Source organism: Coregonus clupeaformis, chromosome 35 (assembly GCF_020615455.1).
Source record: "Coregonus clupeaformis isolate EN_2021a chromosome 35, ASM2061545v1, whole genome shotgun sequence".
Taxonomy (NCBI): Eukaryota; Metazoa; Chordata; class Actinopteri; order Salmoniformes; family Salmonidae; genus Coregonus; species Coregonus clupeaformis.
This window is the reverse complement of record NC_059226.1, coordinates 21,570,511-21,587,806: the sequence shown is the minus strand read 5'-3', so window position 1 is coordinate 21,587,806 and position 17,296 is coordinate 21,570,511. Positions and strand designations below refer to the sequence as shown.

Below are 17,296 nucleotides of genomic sequence, written 5' to 3'. Positions count from 1 at the left end.
TCACTACTAGGACTATGGACACCTGGACCATGTTCTCACTACTAGGACTATGGACACCTGGACCATGTTCTCACTACTAGGACTACGGACACCTGGACCATGTTCTCACTACTAGGACTACTGACACCTGGACCATGTTCTCACTACTAGGACTACTGACACCTGGACCATGTTCTCACTACTAGGACTATGGACACCTGGACCATGTTCTCACTACTAGGACTACTGACACCTGGACCATGTTCTCACTACTAGGACTATGGACATCTGGACCAACTGGACTGGAGAACCAGGTGGTATACAGCTGCAGATCCAGGATTCAATCCAGCAATGTGGTAAAATGGCAGCTTTGAAATGCCACCTGGGGCCTGTTAGTGGGATAAATAATATGCTGTTGTTTCAGGGCTGTGCTGTGCTGAGCCTTCAAATCCTGGGTGTCTGTGTGTGTATTTGCATGCATGTTCATCAAACTGAAAGTCAGCATCAGTGCGTCTGTTTCTGTCTCTATGGCTAAAGCAGAGCGATGCCACTTTAGCTATGATTTATCTAAAGCGATGACAAAGTCTTAAAACAGCGTGTGTGTGTGTGTGTGTGTGTGTGTGTGTGTGTGTGTGTGTGTGTGTGTGTGTGTGTGTGTGTGTGTGTGTGTGTGCGCATACATGTGTGTTTGTGGGTGTGGATGTCTGTGTGTGTTACTCAGCACAACAAGGTGACAAAAACAATGTCTTCTTGGCAGCAGATGAAAGCTGGAATATAAAGTATCCTAGCTGAGCTCAGGGCTCCTCTACAGATGTTGGGTACTTTACTGTGGACTGAGGCTTACGGCCCAGTGTGGCTGTACATTTGTTTACTCAGCCCTCTGAGGCAGACCCTGCTGCTGAGTCTGCACACACTCACACACTCACACACTCACACACTCACACACTCACACACTCAGCACATTCTTAAGGCTGAGCACCTGTGGGGAAGCAGCTCTGAGGTAAGATGGACTCTGAGTGACTTCAAAGGTTTCTTTCCACATAATAACAACAGTCAATGCAATTCATTTTTTCATCCAGATCTGTCATAGCCCTCGTTCCCGGCCTAAAGACACAAACAACTGTTAATGTGCATGTACCATGGAAAAATACAACAGACGGTCTGCAAGAGAGTGTGAGACCATAACAAGATCCTCTTTCCTCCCTTCCTTCCTGAAAGCAATCACTCATCTTATAGTTAGGTGAAGGGCCAAGAGGAAGGAAGGAAAGAATGAAGGATGTTTAAACAAAAATGAAGACAGGGCCTTAGAGGAATGAGGACAGAGAGACAGGGCCTTCGAGGAATGAGGACAGAGAGACAGGGCCTTAGAGGAATGAGGACAGAGAGACAGGGCCTTAGAGGAATGAGGACAGGGAGACAGGGTCTTAGAGGAATGAGGACAGGGAGACAGGGCCTTAGAGGAATGAGGTTGGAGAGGGCCTCACCGTTTCATCTGCAGAACAGGTAGCCAGGAGATTATCATCAAACGGAGAGAAGTCCAAATCAGTTATCAGATCTGAGAGAGTGAGAGAGACAGAGAGAGAGGAGAAGGACAAACAAGAGATTTAGGTCACAAGTGTAAGGGTTTATTTCAGAACAATGGCATTTGCATTCCTCTTGTGATCACTTGGGAACAAGGAGTATAATTTGTAAGTTAAAAGGTCCAATGCAGCAGTTTTTATCTCAATATCAAATCATTTCTGGGGAACAATTAAGTACCTTACTGTGGCTGTTTTCAATTAAAATGGTCAAAAAGAAACAACAATAGCTTCTAAACAAATAGCAATTTCTGAAGCAATAATTTTGCTAGGAATGTCTGGGAGTGGTCTGTGTGGGGAGGGGAAAACTGAAAACTAGTGGTTATTGGCAGAGATGTTTGGAACCCTTTTTCTAATTGGTCAATTAACTAATTTACCGCCTGGTGATGTCACACTAAAACAGGCTGAAATATCAGGTGGTCTTTCCAAACAGCTCTTACACTAAAAGGGCATTACAATCATTTTCATAATTTCACAGTATTATTCCAACCTCATAGTGTGGAAATATATATAAAACACAGGAAAATCACATTTTTGACTGCACTGGGCTTGTAAAAAAAACAGACAAAAGGGAGTGAGTTAGAAAAAGGTTGAGGTTGAAACATAGCCTGTCTCTCACGTTAGAAACCACGTTAAACCAAGAGGATATTCCCTTTTGGGACAATGATTTTTGAAGTCGTAGGCAGGGCTAGCTCATCACGAGACCATGAGCAACCATGTACCCGACTCATGTTCGCTACACCTAGTTCCATATCTGGTTGTACTGTCTATCTAACTCCTTCGGTCGGGAGTCGTGACAATGACCATAGCAGTTGGCAAGACAGACAGCACATTAATTGATCTGGGACTGGACTATGTCAAACGAACTCATGGTAAGAATTTGAAATATTAAAGATGCACTATGCAGAAATCGCTCTGCCATTTCCTGGTGGCTAAAATTCTAATAGTTTGCTTAATTGCAGTTTATGTGACAAAACAAACAAGTGTAGTGTACAGGGTCATTGTACCATCTAAACCACTGAGAAATATATTTTACATAACCAAAAATATTGTATTTTCAGCTGTTTGAAGCAAAAGACGCAAAAATAAAACTAAACGGGAAGCATAGAAATAGTGCACATAGAACAGATCTACCGCTTCTTAAGACTTGCTTTCGATGCAGATGACAGATCTATAACACACATTTCTATATGGATTTGGTCAGGTCGCCCAAAAAGTTACATATTACAGCTTTAAGAAATGTAAAACAACAGAGAGAGAAATGAGAGAGTTGTGATGAGTGGATAGTGTCTGGTGCTTGTGAAGGAGGGATGAAAAGTAGATAGAGGGATCTTACCAGCATGACATGGGATCAGAGTCACTGTCCACTTGCCATCAGACCCTGGTTCCACAGAGGTGAGGCCGAGCATTCCTCCACCTGGTGACAGAGAAAGAGACACACACACACAAAAACACACACAGAGAGACACACACAGAGACACAGACAGTGTGATCGATACAGTCTCTCTTTCATACAAAACAGATGGAGATTCAAGATATGGGAAATATCTGCTCTGTGATGGTAATACCTGCTCACACACGCTTCAACAGACAGGTAAACTTACCAGAGAGACAGACAGCATGACTCCTCATAAGAGACCAGACAGAACATTCTTAGTTGAACCCCAACCGCATACCACTGTTGCCTGAATCACACTATAGGGCCAAACGGATACCATATCCACCATAGTTGCTAGAACCATGCATGAACGGACATTTTGAAAAGAAAATGTCCAAGCCAGCACAGTACGGTTCCGGTCGGCCCTATAGTTGTCCCGACTGAGTCTCATCCTTACCGGCCTGGTCAGTGTTGAAGGCCACAAGCCTGGGGCTGGATTTGATGTGGTTCCCCTGAGAGGTGAAGGATCCTGCCCGGATATTACTGATCCAGCCCTGGACACAGAGGGGTAATTAACAGTGCATTAGGGGTACGTGTGGTGGGACTCTGGAGCTATCATTAGGAAGCTGACTGATGGAACTGGCCATCAGATAAAACAAAGGTGATCACTGTGGTCTAAAAGATGACTGTCTAACGGACATTATGAGTAGGCTATTTCTGACCTATGCTAATACAATAGAGTAGGGACAAACATAATTGTTGTTATACATGACAAGAAAACCATTAGAATGTTTCAGTTGTTGTCTGTTCACTTAAAATGCAAGTCTGTCCAACTGAGTGGGATCCTAAGCGTTCCCTTGACAAGTCCACACAAGAGAACAGCAGCTCACACTCTTTCAGACACACACTGCTGAAGTGCAATGCAGTTCATAGTCATCCCAAAATAAACTGTGGATACCTTGAACGCAGAGGCAGAGCACACACACAATGCTTCTCCAAACACCCAAGATTAAAGACTAACTGTGATAATAAGGAAGACGGTATCAGAGGGCGTGTTGTTATACACACACCCTCTGCCGTGCCTGTTGTATCAGCAGAATGTTAAGGAAGTGGAAGCGACTCCCTGCGATGTGTATTCTAAAACCTATTTTCACAACAGTAACAACAGGGCAGAGGCAGGAGGGCTGTGTGTTTGAATACCACTGCTGCCAAAACCGTTATGGACTAACCATGTCAGACAATAGGCCTGAACACAGTCGCGAGCACCAGCAGGGAAGGTACAGAGAGCACTTTGCAGCCCAGACAGCGTCTGACAGCCTAGCAAAACAGCTAGTTTCTCTCTCTCAGGAAACACACATTACTGCTCCATAGGCAGCCAGGCATAAAGAGAACCAGGTGCCCATTCACACTCACTCAGTCCTTGGAGTTCTCCCTCCCTCTCTAACCCTCTCTCTCCCTCTAGCTCTCTCACTCTCGCTTTCGCTCTCTCCCTCTCCCCATTTGAAGTGGTGCTTTGAGCGTTGCTTTTCTGAGGCAGTGCTCGTAACAGGATCAGAGATCCACTCTGCAGCTGAAACTCACTCACACTGTGAGACTGTGTGGAAGCTTGCTACATTGAGAATAATCATCCAAGTAATGGTCTGTTTCATAACCTATTTATAAGAGCAACCTTTTCAAGCTGTATTTTAGCCAGAGAGGGGTCACTCATGATGTAGGCCTTTTATAAAAGGGAACTTAACTCTCATCAATGCCAAATCAGTCATGAACTTCAGCTATTGCTTGACCGTGCAGCAGTGTACTGTAGTTTACACTGTAGGCCTAACCACTGTAGGTCATCATGCACATACAGCTCTGAGGAGACTGCAGTTGGGTGTCACACATGCTCTGAGCACCTGGTAGCAGCGGTGTGTGGCTTCACCTTCAGATACATCTAAGGGCCTCTGGGGCTTTAGCATAGGACTGAACAGCTGACTGGACTAATCCCCAGTCCTCAGACCTGCTGTGACTGCACTTGAGTCCCAGGACCTGCCTCAGCCAAGGCCCCGGCCCCAGTAGCCTTGCCCAAGCCCTTGGGTATTTCCCATTTTCATCTTTCTCTCTATCCCCCCACACAATAATGTGTGACAAAGCCCAGGCTAAACCTGAATAAATATATACATATAAAGAGACAAAGCCCAGGCTAAAAAAGGCAAGCCATGGTTCTAAATAAGAGGGATTGTTCAGGTGGTAGCCTACATCTGACAGCATGTAGGAGGTGACTAGCTGGCATCATGAGAAGTCCTCAAGGCTGTTCAGGTGGTAGCCTATATCTGACAGCATGTAGGAGGTGACTGGCTGATATCATGAGAAGCCCTCGAGGCAGAACTATTTTTCATCAAGGGGCTTAGCTACAGCAAGTCCAGAGATCAACTTGCATCATCAGGATCTACTAGGTTATAAAATGAAATCCTCCACAATGCCTAAATCATCCACTTGATATTAAGAATGTCAGACATTTCCACTGTCTCAGCCAGTCATCACAAGACAGCAGTGGGGAGGTTACATAATCATCCACAGGAAGAGTAGTAATGGCTGTCTGTGCAAATTGGAGCACAGCCCAAACGTGTGTAACTCAATCTACCTGCTTTTTAAAACCGGTATGCGAGGCACTCCCAGGTATCTAACACCAGGACTGACGGCATGACACCACCACGGTGTATCTTATTCACAGCCTACAGTCATTGGTTGACAGAGAGGAGCTTTGTTAAATGGCGTAGGGATACGTATTGTATGTACAGTGCACTTTACATCTAAAATCTGAGCATTGCTGCTACATTGTAGAATGGTGACCGGTTACAATGAGAGCAAGAATTCGCAACAATGTGGCCATTCAGTGATGATGAGCATCACAGCCTATCTGTAACATCCGACAATCCTGCCCAATACGAACCACTGTCAAACGTGGAATTTGCATAGACTGCTGAAAGCTAGCTAGATAACAATAACCACATGGTTAACACTGTAGCAGCCTTCGCGATTTGCTCTTGATTTTCGTAGACAATTGTTTCTCTACCGACACACTCTTGCGATGCAATAGCCTTCTGCAGATATGCAGGAAGTTCAATTTCCTCCATACATTTTCAGACGTTCCCCAAAACACCACTCCGTCTTCTTCACGGTTGCTAAGAACCAATGCTGGCGAGGCTTTCTTTCAACGCTCATTACTTACATCTTTCTTGGCGATCTTCGGGGTGGTGTTTTTGAATTTGGAGGTCTTGAAACGATTCATTCTAGTCACCTAAATTAACTTTCGTGCCTTCCGGGTATCTCTGTCTTGTTGATACTCTCCTAAAAGCGCGAGCACTCAGCAGCACGCTCCTTTTCAGATGACAGTTCTCGAGTTCAGCACTGTCACAACTCGCTGTACTATGTGAACGACTCTATCGACGATCGACTCAGATCCCTGTTTAGCTACATCAATTGTGATTGACCACGGTAAAATACAAATATTTCTGTTTTAAATGTTTAATCGTGAGTAAGAAGCGGACTGCATGGGATACAAATGTTTAAATACTCATCCAGATGCAGATATTGCAGATATTGCAACAGAGTGAAAGTTAGTTTGCTCTCAAGTTGGCAATCTTCAATCTTGAAACAAAAATATCTTTATTGGCGGTCAACGCTTCTGCGCATGTCCGTGACACCGCTTTACTTGCACATGCGCAGTCGCCGCTGAGTAACAGCAGTGGAGTAATGATGGCGTCCTCAGCGGCTCGGTGCTCCACACGCTGGATAACAGTTGCTGTGTTCTCCGGTCACCGTCGTGCTTGCTGTGCTCTGGCCCCTTCTTCTAATGGAGGTGCCAGAAGTCTGTCGACTTTAGGAACACAGAAGATGTGGCCGGGAGGCAATGCAATGCGCGGGGGCACGGGGAATGCGTTGACATTGAGAGGGCTGTCAGGTAGGGGGTGCACTTAGACGGCCTAGCCAGCAAGCTAGGCTAGCTTGATGCTAGCGTTTCTCGTAGTTTCCATGCACCTTTTTGGACACAACTGACAGTCTGCAATCAGTTTTTTTGACACCACGGTAACATTCCTAACGATGCAACTGAAAGACAGACTAACGTTAGCTCATGGATGATGATGACATACCATGGAAGAGGGATGTAATCCCATAGCTAGCTAGCAGTTAGCTTGTACGCATTCAAATTGTTGGGGGTGTTTGGTACTGTAGCTAGCCTGCAGCTGCATAGCCATTGCATGGAAAGTCATGTCAGGTCACAGCACTGATGATCTTGAACGGACTGTCAGGAATGGCTACTGTACAGTCAAACACAGTGCGTTGAACTAGCTGTATCTGCATGGTCCCTGATTAGGTAGTTACAGATGCCAACTGGCGTTGGCTAGAAACTTCTTGGCCCAAGAGCTGATCATAACAGACAGCAGCTAACTTTGTAATGTATTTAGTTTGAGTCCCCAGATATATCGATAGAGCCCTGCTTAGTGTTATAGATGAATTGTGTGAGTGTACAGGCCTGTAGGTACCTTGAAAATAGATATATAATCCACAATCATGTCGCCAGGTGTAATCTACTCACATGCCCTTTCTTTGTAGTTCCAGGTGTCAAATCTCCCCATGTCATCTGCACACTGTCCTTCCACACAAGTGCCCCGGCCTCCAACAAACAGGACTTCTACACAGTGCTGGGGGTACCACGCACTGCCACCCAAAAAGAGATCAAGAAAGCATATTACCAGGTGTGTGTGTCACTGTGTGTGTGTGTGACCACTTCCTGTGTAGTGTTGACTTACTGTATTGATCCTTTGCTGTCACCACTCACCACAGTTGTTGAAGGAGAATGTTTGTTGTTGTCTCTCTTCAGATGGCCAAGAAGTATCACCCTGACACCAACAAGGAAGACCCTAAAGCCAAGGAGAAATTTGCTCAGCTGGCTGAAGCTTATGAGGTTTGGCTCAAGTTCTTCTTCAAAACCGGCTTCCCCTTTAAGAAACTAAAATGAGATTAAAGGGATAGCGGTGAAAGGTATAGCAATATTTCTGTGACTTGTGTAGCTGATGTGGAATCACTAGTTAGTTACTTGCCTAACTGGTTTCTTGGTACTATTTGATGTCACTCTTGAAGTGTCTGTTAATCAAATAAAAAAAACATCAGAACCACTTGACTTTATGATGGAACTACCTGATTTTACTGGAGGACTGTGCATCTTATTTCCTGCTTTGTCCTCCCCCAGGTGCTGAGTGACGAGGTGAAGAGGAAGCAGTATGACACGTACGGGGCGGCAGGGTTTGATGCCAGCCAGGCGGGTGGTGGTGGACACCAGCAGTACTGGAGCGGACAGACCAGCAGCGTGGACCCAGAGGAACTGTTCCGCAAGATCTTTGGGGAGTTCTCCGGAAGCCGCGGCTTCGGTGACTTCAACGCCATATTTGATCAGCCCCAGGAGGTACGTTGTTGGGACGCCTTACTGCTTTTAGAAGCAGGGGGTTTGAAGAGGGGGTTACGACTAGCCTAATCCCAGATCTGTCTGTGCATGACAACGACCATATGAGTTGGCTATACAGCACAAACAGAAGTTATGACTCCTCATTCAAGTAAATGTTCAGTGAGGCCATATTGAGTGAGCCCATGCCAGGAAGTAAAAGCAGGAAGTAATTCTTTTTTTAGGAGTGTAAACCTTTTGTTAAGGACATCCAAGATTAATCTCTTGTCCCTGCTTTCCTCCCAGTTTATCATGGAGCTGACGTTCAACCAAGCTGCCAAGGGGGTCAACAAAGAGATGGCGTTCAACACTGAGGCCAGCTGCCAGCGCTGTGAAGGCAAAGGGAGCGAGCCGGGTACCAAGGTTGTGCACTGCCACTACTGCAACGGCTCTGGCATGGTAGGTGACATGATGTGTGACGTGATGTGTTCGTGTCTCACGTGCTTGTCTCACGTGCTTGTGTGTTTTGCGCTGTGCAGGAGACGGTGAACACGGGCCCCTTTGTGATGCGGTCGACATGCCGTCGCTGTAGTGGGAAAGGCACTGTGATCTCCACCCCCTGTAACTCCTGTCACGGGACCGGACAAACCAGACAGAAAAAGACAGTTACGGTGCCTGTGCCAGCAGGTGAGACACACGTACACCCACACACTGACTCTCACTCACTCCTATACCTACCCAGTCTTACCTAGAATCTTTCAAAACAATACTTGATCTAAAAATAGTATGCATTTTCTTACACACACAGAGACCCAGAAGCAGCCTTTTCATCCTGAATCTCTCACATGAACACTTCCTTTTCTCAATAAGATCACTGACCAATTGTATAATGATCTTATACTGTTTGAAACTTCTATAAAACTCTAAAATGCTGCATGAAGCAGTCCCTACTGTTTAAAACTTCTATAAAACTATAATGCTGGATGAATCAGTCTCTGAAACCGGGTGTACACTACACAATTTTGGCCTTGATTTAGCTGTCCCAGACACGTTTTTGAGATCAGATACAAAATCCCCATGTCGTTGACTACTCGGGGTGCGCGGCCATCACCTACGCACGTTTAATGTGAGCGGGTCAGAGACTCAATATGAGGGCTACCGATCCTGTCTTTAAGCAGTCCCAGACGTCCTGATATTTTCAAACATGTTTGATTTTATCGGCACAAAATCTGCAATACTCTTGTAGTGTGTTAGATGTGCAACGACATGTTTTGAGAACGGTGATCAGCAATAGCCAATGAGAGCTGGCCAGAGAAGAAGCCCTTGAGATGATGACGTTGTTTTGCGTCACCCAGAATGTGTAGACTCTCCAGCAGGAGCCATGGCCACTACTAGTATGCGTTTGTACTTGCCTTTAACCAAAGCCAAAGTGTCAAATCGTTACAGCTCTGAAGTTCACAAGCAATGTTATAAAATTCAAAATGTTGGCTAGATATTTCAACTCTATGGCAGGTGTGAATGTCTGACTGAAAATGTTTGAGGCTGATTTGTTCTAGCTACGTTAACAATCTAATTGCATACATTTTTGGGTGAGACAGCGTGGTGGTATGAAGTATCTTGTAGTGTGTGACCCCGTCTGTGCCACATCGTGTAGTGTGTGCACCACTACGTAGGAAAGATGTTTAATGTGAGAGGCTCAGCGATGTTAGGATATTGAAAGTCGTGTAGTGCACGCCCGGCTTAACTGGCTGTGTTGTCTCTTTGCAGGTGTTGAGGACGGTCAGACGGTCAGGATGCCTGTGGGGAAGAAGGAGGTGTTCATCACGTTCCGGGTCCAGAAGAGCCCAGTGTTCAGACGGGACGGAGCAGACATCCACTCTGATGTGATGATCTCTGTGGCTCAGGCTGTACTGGGGGGCACGGCCCGGGCACAGGGCCTCTACGAGACAGTCAACCTCTCGGTGAGAGACACACAGACATACCAACCTTTCTGTGACACACACACACACACATACATGCATACATACATACATACATACAGTTGAAGTCGGAAGTTTACATACACTTAGGTTGGAGTCATTAAAACTCGTTTTCAACCGCTCCACAAATTTCTTGTTAACAAACTATAGTTTTGGCAAGTCGGTTAGGACATCTACTTTGTACATGACACAAGTAATTTTTCCAACAATTGTTTACAGACAGATTATTTCACTTATAATTCACTGTATCACAATTCCAGTGGGTCAGAAGTTTACATACACTAAGTTGACTGCGCCTTTAAACAGCTTGGAAGATTCCAGAAAATGATGTCATGGCTTTAAAAGCTTCTGATAGGCTAATTGTCATCATTTGATTCAATTGGAGGTGTACCTGTGGATGTATTTCAAGGCCTCAAAAGAAATCATCCAAGACCTCAGAAATAAAATTGTAGACCTCCACAAGTCTGGTTCATGCTTGGGAGAAATTTCCAAACGCCTGAAGGTACCACGTTCATCTGTACAAACAATAGTACGCAAGTATAAACACCACGGGACCACGCAGCTGTCATACTGCTCAGGAAGGAGACGCGTTCTGTCTCCTAGAGATGAACGTACTTTGGTGCGAAAAGTGCAAATCAATCCCAGAACAGCAAAGGACCTTGTGAAGATGCTGGAGGAAACCGGTACAAAAGTATCTATATCCACAGTAAAACGAGTCCTATATCGACATAACCTGAAAGGCTGCTCAGCAAGGAAGAAGCCACCGCTCTAAAACCGCCATAAAAAAGCCAGATGGTTTGCAACTGCACATGGGGACAAAGATCATACTTTTTGGAGAAATGTCCTCTGGTCTGATGAAACAAAAATAGAACTGTTTGGCCAGAATGACTATCGTTATGTTTGGAGGAAAAAGTGGGATGCTTGCAAGCCAAAGAACACCATCCCAACTGTGAAGCACGGGGGTGGCAGCATCATGCTGTGGGGGTGCTTTGCTGCAGGAGGGGCTGGTGCACTTCACAAAATAGATGGCAACATGAGGAAGGAAAATTATGTGGATATATTGAAGCAACATCTCAAGACATCAGTCAGGAAGCTTGGTTGCAAATGGGTCTTCCAAATGGACAATGACCCCAAGCATACTTCCAAAGTTGTGGCAAAATGGCTTAAGGACAACAAAGTCAAGGTAGTGGAGTGGCCATCACAAAGCCCTGACCTCAATCCTATAGAAAATGTGTGGGCAGAACTGAGAAGGCGTGTGCGAGCAAGGAGGCCTACAAACCTGACTCAGTTACACCCGGTCTGTCTGGAGGAATGGGCCAAAATTCACCCAATTTATTGTGGGAAGCTTGTGGAAGGCTACCTGAAACGTTTGACCCAAGTTAAACAATTTAAAGGCAATGCTACCAAATACTAATTGAGTGTATGTAAACTTCTGACCCACTGGGAATGTGTTGAAATAAATAAAAGCTGAAATAAATAATTCTCTCCACTATTATTCTGACATTTCACATTCTTAAAATAAAGTGGTGTTCCTAACTGACCTAAAACAAGGAATTTTTACTAGGATTAAATGTCAGGAATTGTGAACAACGGAGTTTAAATATATTTGGCGAAGGTGGATGGAAACTTCCCACTTCAACTGTACATGCATAGGAGTGATGGATCGATGGCCAGTAACTAACTGTGATTGGTGGATCCTCTTGTAGATCCCTGCTGGGATCCAGACAGACCAGAGAATCCTCCTCTCTGGGAAGGGCATCGCACGGATCAGTGGCTATGGTTACGGAGATCACTACGTCCACGTCAAAGTCAGAGTCCCCAAGTAAGCTATTGACAATACACCTTTAGATAACATCTCTGTAGTAAGTTACTGACAATACACCTTCAGATAACATCTCTGTAGTAAGTTACTGACAAATGTTAGATGCTCATCTCCACTCTTGTGTGTGTGCAGGACCCTGACAGACAGACAGAAAGCTCTGCTCATGAGCTACGCAGAGGACGAGACTGAAGTGGAGGGGACTGTCAATGGTGTCACCAGCACCACTGCAGGTAGTGGCGCACACACACTGTTTCTGCGCTAGGTTCCTACACACTGACTGCACACTTACCTGCTCCACTTCATTTGGTTTACAATTAGTTCAGGTCCCAGCTCTGCTGATCAAGGCTGATAATGTGAAATTAGTGAAATCTTGGCTCACGCAGTACATGTTTCTGACCAGGTGGGGGCAGCAGTGGTAAGCAGTCTGGGGCAGGTCAGGACAGGCAAGAGGAGGGAGGAGAGAGCAAGGAGGAGCAGGGCTTCTTCACCAAGTTAAAAAAATGGTTTAGCTCTACCTGACAGTCACAAACCAGGTAGGACACTCTAGTCATGATGTCTCCTTTGCCACTTGTGGACATGCATATGTGGGATACACAGTTTGTTTCTGGAACACACTGGTTCGTGGCACACCATTTGTCAGTCAGCTGGTTTGTGGCTGTCATCTGTATAAAGGTGCATGCATACATACAAAAGTATGTGGACACCCCTTCAAATTAGTGGATTCGGTTATTTCAGCCACAGCCATGCAATCTCCATAGACAAACATTGGCAGTAGAATGGCCTTACTGAAGAGCTCAGTGACTTTCAACGTGGCACCGTCATAGGATGCCACCTTTCCAACAAGTCAGTTTATCAAATTTCTGCCCTGCCAGAGCTGCCCCAGTCAACTGTAAGTGCTGTTATTGTGAAGTGGAAAACGTCTAGGAGCAACAACGGCTCAGCCGCAAACGGGTAGGCCACACAAGCTCACCGAACGGGACCACCGAGTGCTGAAGCACGTAGCGCGTAAAAACCGTCTGTCCTCAGTTGCAACACTCACTACTGAGTTCCAAACTGCCTCTGGAAGCAACGTCAGCACAATAACTGTTCGTCGGGAGCTTCATGAAATGGGTTTCCATGGCCGAGCAGCTGCACACAAGCCTAAGATCACCATGCGCAATGCCAAGCGTCGGCTGGAGTGGTGTAAAGCTCGCCTCGATTGGACTCTGGAGCAGTGGAAACACGTTCTCTGGAGTGATGAATCACGCTTCACCATCTGGCAGTCCAACGGACGAATCTGGATTTTGCGGATGCCAGGAGAACGCTACCTGCCCCAATGCATAGTGCCAACTATAAAGTTAGGTGGAGGAGGAATAATGGTCTGGGGCTGTTTTTCATGGTTCGGCCTAGACCCCTTAGTTCCAGTGAAGGGAAATCTTAACGCTACAGCATACAATTACATTCTAGATGATTCTGTGCTTCCAACTTTGTGGCAACAGTTTGGGGAAGGCCCTGTCCTGTTTCAGCATGACAATTCCCCCGTGCACAAAGCGAGGTCCATACAGAAATGGTTTGTTGATCGTTGTGGAAGAACTTGACTGGCTTGCACAGAGCCCTGACCTCAACCCCATCGAACACCTTTGGGATGAATTGGAACGCCGACTGCGAGCCAGGCCTAATCGCCCAACATCAGTTGCTAACCTTACTAATGCTCTTGTGGGTGAATGGAAGCAAGTCCCCGCAGCAATGTTCCAACATCTAGTGGAAAGCTTTCCCAGAAGACTGGAGGCTGTTATAGCAGCAAAGGGGGGGACCAACTCCATATTAATGCCCATGATTTTGAGATGAGATGTTCCACGAACAGGTGTCCACATACTTTTGGTCATGTAGTGTACATGCATACACACGATGGTTTAACCATAGAAATACACTGCTCAAAAAAATAAAGGGAACACTTAAACAACACAATGTAACTCCAAGTCAATCACACTTCTGTGAAATCAAACTGTCCACTTAGGAAGCAACACTGATTGACAATACATTTCACATGCTGTTGTGCAAATGGAATAGACAAAAGGTGGAAATTATAGGCAATTAGCAAGACACCCCCAATAAAGAAGTGGTTCTGCAGGTGGTGACCACAGACCACTTCTCAGTTCCTATGCTTCTTGGCTGATGTTTTGGTCACTTTTGAATGCTGGCGGTGCTTTCACTCTAGTGGTAGCATGAGACGGAGTCTACAACCCACACAAGTGGCTCAGGTAGTGCAGCTCATCCAGGATGGCACATCAATGCGAGCTGTGGCAAGAAGGTTTGCGGTGTCTGTCAGCGTAGTGTCCAGAGCATGGAGGCGCTACCAGGAGACAGGCCAGTACATCAGGAGACGTGGAGGAGGCCGTAGGAGGGCAACAACCCAGCAGCAGGACTGCTACCTCCGCCTTTGTGCAAGGAGGAGCAGGAGGAACACTGCCAGAGCCCTGCAAAATGACCTCCAGCAGGCCACAAATGTGCATGTGTCTGCTCAAACGGTCAGAAACAGACTCCATGAGGGTGGTATGAGGGCCCGACGTCCACAGGTGGGGGTTGTGCTTACAGCCCAACACCGTGCAGGACGTTTGGCATTTGTCAGAGAACACCAAGATTGGCAAATTCGCCACTGGCGCCCTGTGCTCTTCACAGATGAAAGCAGGTTCACACTGAGCACGTGACAGAGTCTGGAGACGCCGTGGAGAACGTTCTGCTGCCTGCAACATCCTCCAGCATGACCGGTTTGGCGGTGGGTCAGTCATGGTGTGGGGTGGCATTTCTTTGGGGGGCCGCACAGCCCTCCATGTGCTCGCCAGAGGTAGCCTGACTGCCATTAGCTACCGAGATGAGATCCTCAGACCCCTTGTGAGACCATATGCTGGTGCGGTTGGCCCTGGGTTCCTCCTAATGCAAGACAATGCTAGACCTCATGTGGCTGGAGTGTGTCAGCAGTTCCTGCAAGAGGAAGGCATTGATGCTATGGACTGGCCCGCCCGTTCCCCAGACCTGAATCCAATTGAGCACATCATGTCTCGCTCCATCCACCAACGCCACGTTGCACCACAGACTGTCCAGGAGTTGGCAGATGCTTTAGTCCAGGTCTGGGAGGAGATCCCTCAGGAGACCATCCGCCACCTCATCAGGAGCATGCCCAGGCGTTGTAGGGAGGTCATACAGGCACGTGGAGGCCACACACACTACTGAGCCTCATTTTGACTTGTTTTAAGGACATTACATCAAAGTTGGATCAGCCTGTAGTGTGGTTTTCCACTTTAATTTTGAGGGTGACTCCAAATCCAGACCTCCATGGGTTGATACATTTGATTTCCATTGATAATTTGTGTGTGATTGTTGTCAGCACATTCAACTATGTAAAGAAAAAAGTATTTAATATGATTATTTCATTCATTCAGATCTAGGATGTGTTATTTTAGTGTTCCCTTTATTTTTTTGAGCAGTGTATAATAACTAGAAAGACATCCCCAGTCAAATCAATGTTCAGCTGTGACTCTATTTCAATGGGTGGAGGTACAGTAGTTTGTCCTATGCTTGTTTTGCAAACACATGCAGTAATTCTGTTTTGTCTTTTTTATTTAATTTACTGAAAGGTAAAAGGTCCACTGGGAACTGAGAGGAGATATTGGAGAGGCGAGTGGCCGAGGTAGAGAGAGGATGCCCTAAGAAGACAGCTACATGGCCATAAGGAGAGACCAGATATGGGGGAGTGTTGGAGGGATGATGTCTACTGTATCCTACTCTGGCACTGGACTAGTCTGGTTAGCCCAGATCTACCTTCACAGATCTACCTTCGTCCTTGATCAGTTCCCTAGCAGTAGAAGACAATGGAATGAAACAGACTCAAACAGAATGTGGTCCTAACTCACTCCTGCTGCCTACGCTATGAAAGTTACCAGGAAGTGACTGCCCCTTAGCCTTGTAGTTTTTTGGATGGTGTTCAATGTGCAAAAATGTTGCGCAATGGTCTTCAAGCACATATTTCATAAAAGCCATCGGTTAGAAGTAAATTAATCCACAAACGTAAATATAATTATACATATCTTAAATGACCGTGTGTTAACAAATGTGCCGATATAATCATGAAGTCCATTCAAAAGATTAAGGGACATGATCCGGAAGTAAAGCGAAAGGTGCGGCTACGTTCACAGGGTATTCCATAGATTTTCCAAATGTTCCTGTCCATCAGATTCCTAACCGTGTGGTAGCAGCAGCAGTCACTCAAAGTATGGTCTTTCTGCTGTCTTCTCTGAGGAATGCACTGTTGCCAGTGATTGCCAAAAAACCCATGGATATACAAAACATTAGGAACACCTTCCTAATATTGAATTGCATCCACTTTTGCCCTCAGAACATCCTCAATTCGTTGGGCATGGACTCTACAATGTGTCATGCATTCCACAGGGATGCTGGCCCATGTTGACTCCAATGCTTCCCACAGTTGTGTCAAGTTGGCTGGATGTCCTATGGGTGGTGGACCATTCTTGATTTACACGGGAAACTGTTGAGCGTGAAAAACCCAGCAGTGTTGCAGTTCTTGACACTCAAACTGGTGTGCCTGGCACCTACCACCACACACCGTTCAAAGGCACTCAAATCTTTTGTCTTGCCCATTCACCGTCTGAATGGCACACAACCAATCCATGTCTCAATTGTCTCTAGGCTTAAAAATCCTTATTTAACCTGTCACCTCCCTTTCATCTACACTGATTGGAGTGGATTTAAGTGTCATTAATAAGGGATCATAGCTTTCACCTGGTCGGTCTGTCATGGAAAGAGCAGTTATTCCTAATGTTTTGTACACTTAGTGTATAAGAATCCTAAAGCATAGAAAATCAATATTTTATTTAAAAGGCCTCGGATGCAATAAGGAACTTTGTTTTGGTTGAAATCCTCCTGATTTTTGAAATGTGTAGTAACTCAGCTGTTTGTTCGGATTCCTCTATGATCTGTATGCTTCCTGTCTAGCGAACCACAGCAGCGAGTTGTACCAACCTCATAACCACTGTGAAACAGCTAAGGTGAGATAAAGAGGAAGTTGTCTGGCTGATAGCCTTCTCCATTACATTAAGGTTAAAAAAAATAGTGTGTAATGTGTGTGGAGATGCATTTGGTTGTGTG

The 17,296-nt window shown here is 45.8% G+C and overlaps 2 protein-coding genes across 4 annotated transcripts in view; one reads left to right on the top strand and one right to left on the bottom strand.

Moving 5' to 3' along the window:
• The window catches only part of LOC121551778 (coronin-7-like), a 248,257-nt gene extending 241,773 nt beyond the window's left edge, over nt 1–6,484 (bottom strand). Inside the window, exons 1-4 of the mRNA XM_045210923.1 lie at nt 6,143–6,484; nt 3,392–3,488; nt 2,893–2,973; nt 1,464–1,534 (exon numbers count right to left, since the gene is read on the bottom strand). Coding sequence (XP_045066858.1) covers nt 1,464–1,534; nt 2,893–2,973; nt 3,392–3,488; nt 6,143–6,202 — 309 coding nt within the window. The 5' untranslated portion in view covers nt 6,203–6,484. The remainder of the gene's footprint in view (nt 1–1,463; nt 1,535–2,892; nt 2,974–3,391; nt 3,489–6,142) is intronic.
• A 155-nt stretch (nt 6,485–6,639) lies between these two features.
• On the top strand, nt 6,640–16,542 carry LOC121551251 (dnaJ homolog subfamily A member 3, mitochondrial). Of its 3 annotated transcripts, XM_041863817.2 has the most exons (11): nt 6,640–6,874; nt 7,528–7,670; nt 7,796–7,879; nt 8,165–8,377; nt 8,660–8,812; nt 8,893–9,040; nt 10,121–10,314; nt 12,039–12,154; nt 12,287–12,384; nt 12,555–12,687; nt 15,769–16,542. In XM_041863817.2, exons 1-10 carry the CDS (start codon nt 6,667–6,669, stop codon nt 12,671–12,673), a joined length of 1,476 nt encoding a protein of 491 aa, XP_041719751.1. In that variant the 5' UTR covers nt 6,640–6,666; the 3' UTR covers nt 12,674–12,687; nt 15,769–16,542. The 3 variants fall into 3 exon arrangements, with proteins under 3 accessions (XP_041719751.1, XP_041719753.1, XP_041719754.1); XM_041863819.2 differs by lacking the exon at nt 12,555–12,687; XM_041863820.2 differs by lacking the exon at nt 12,555–12,687 and having other exon boundaries at nt 15,765–16,542.
• The last annotated feature ends 754 nt before the right edge of the window (nt 16,543–17,296 follow it).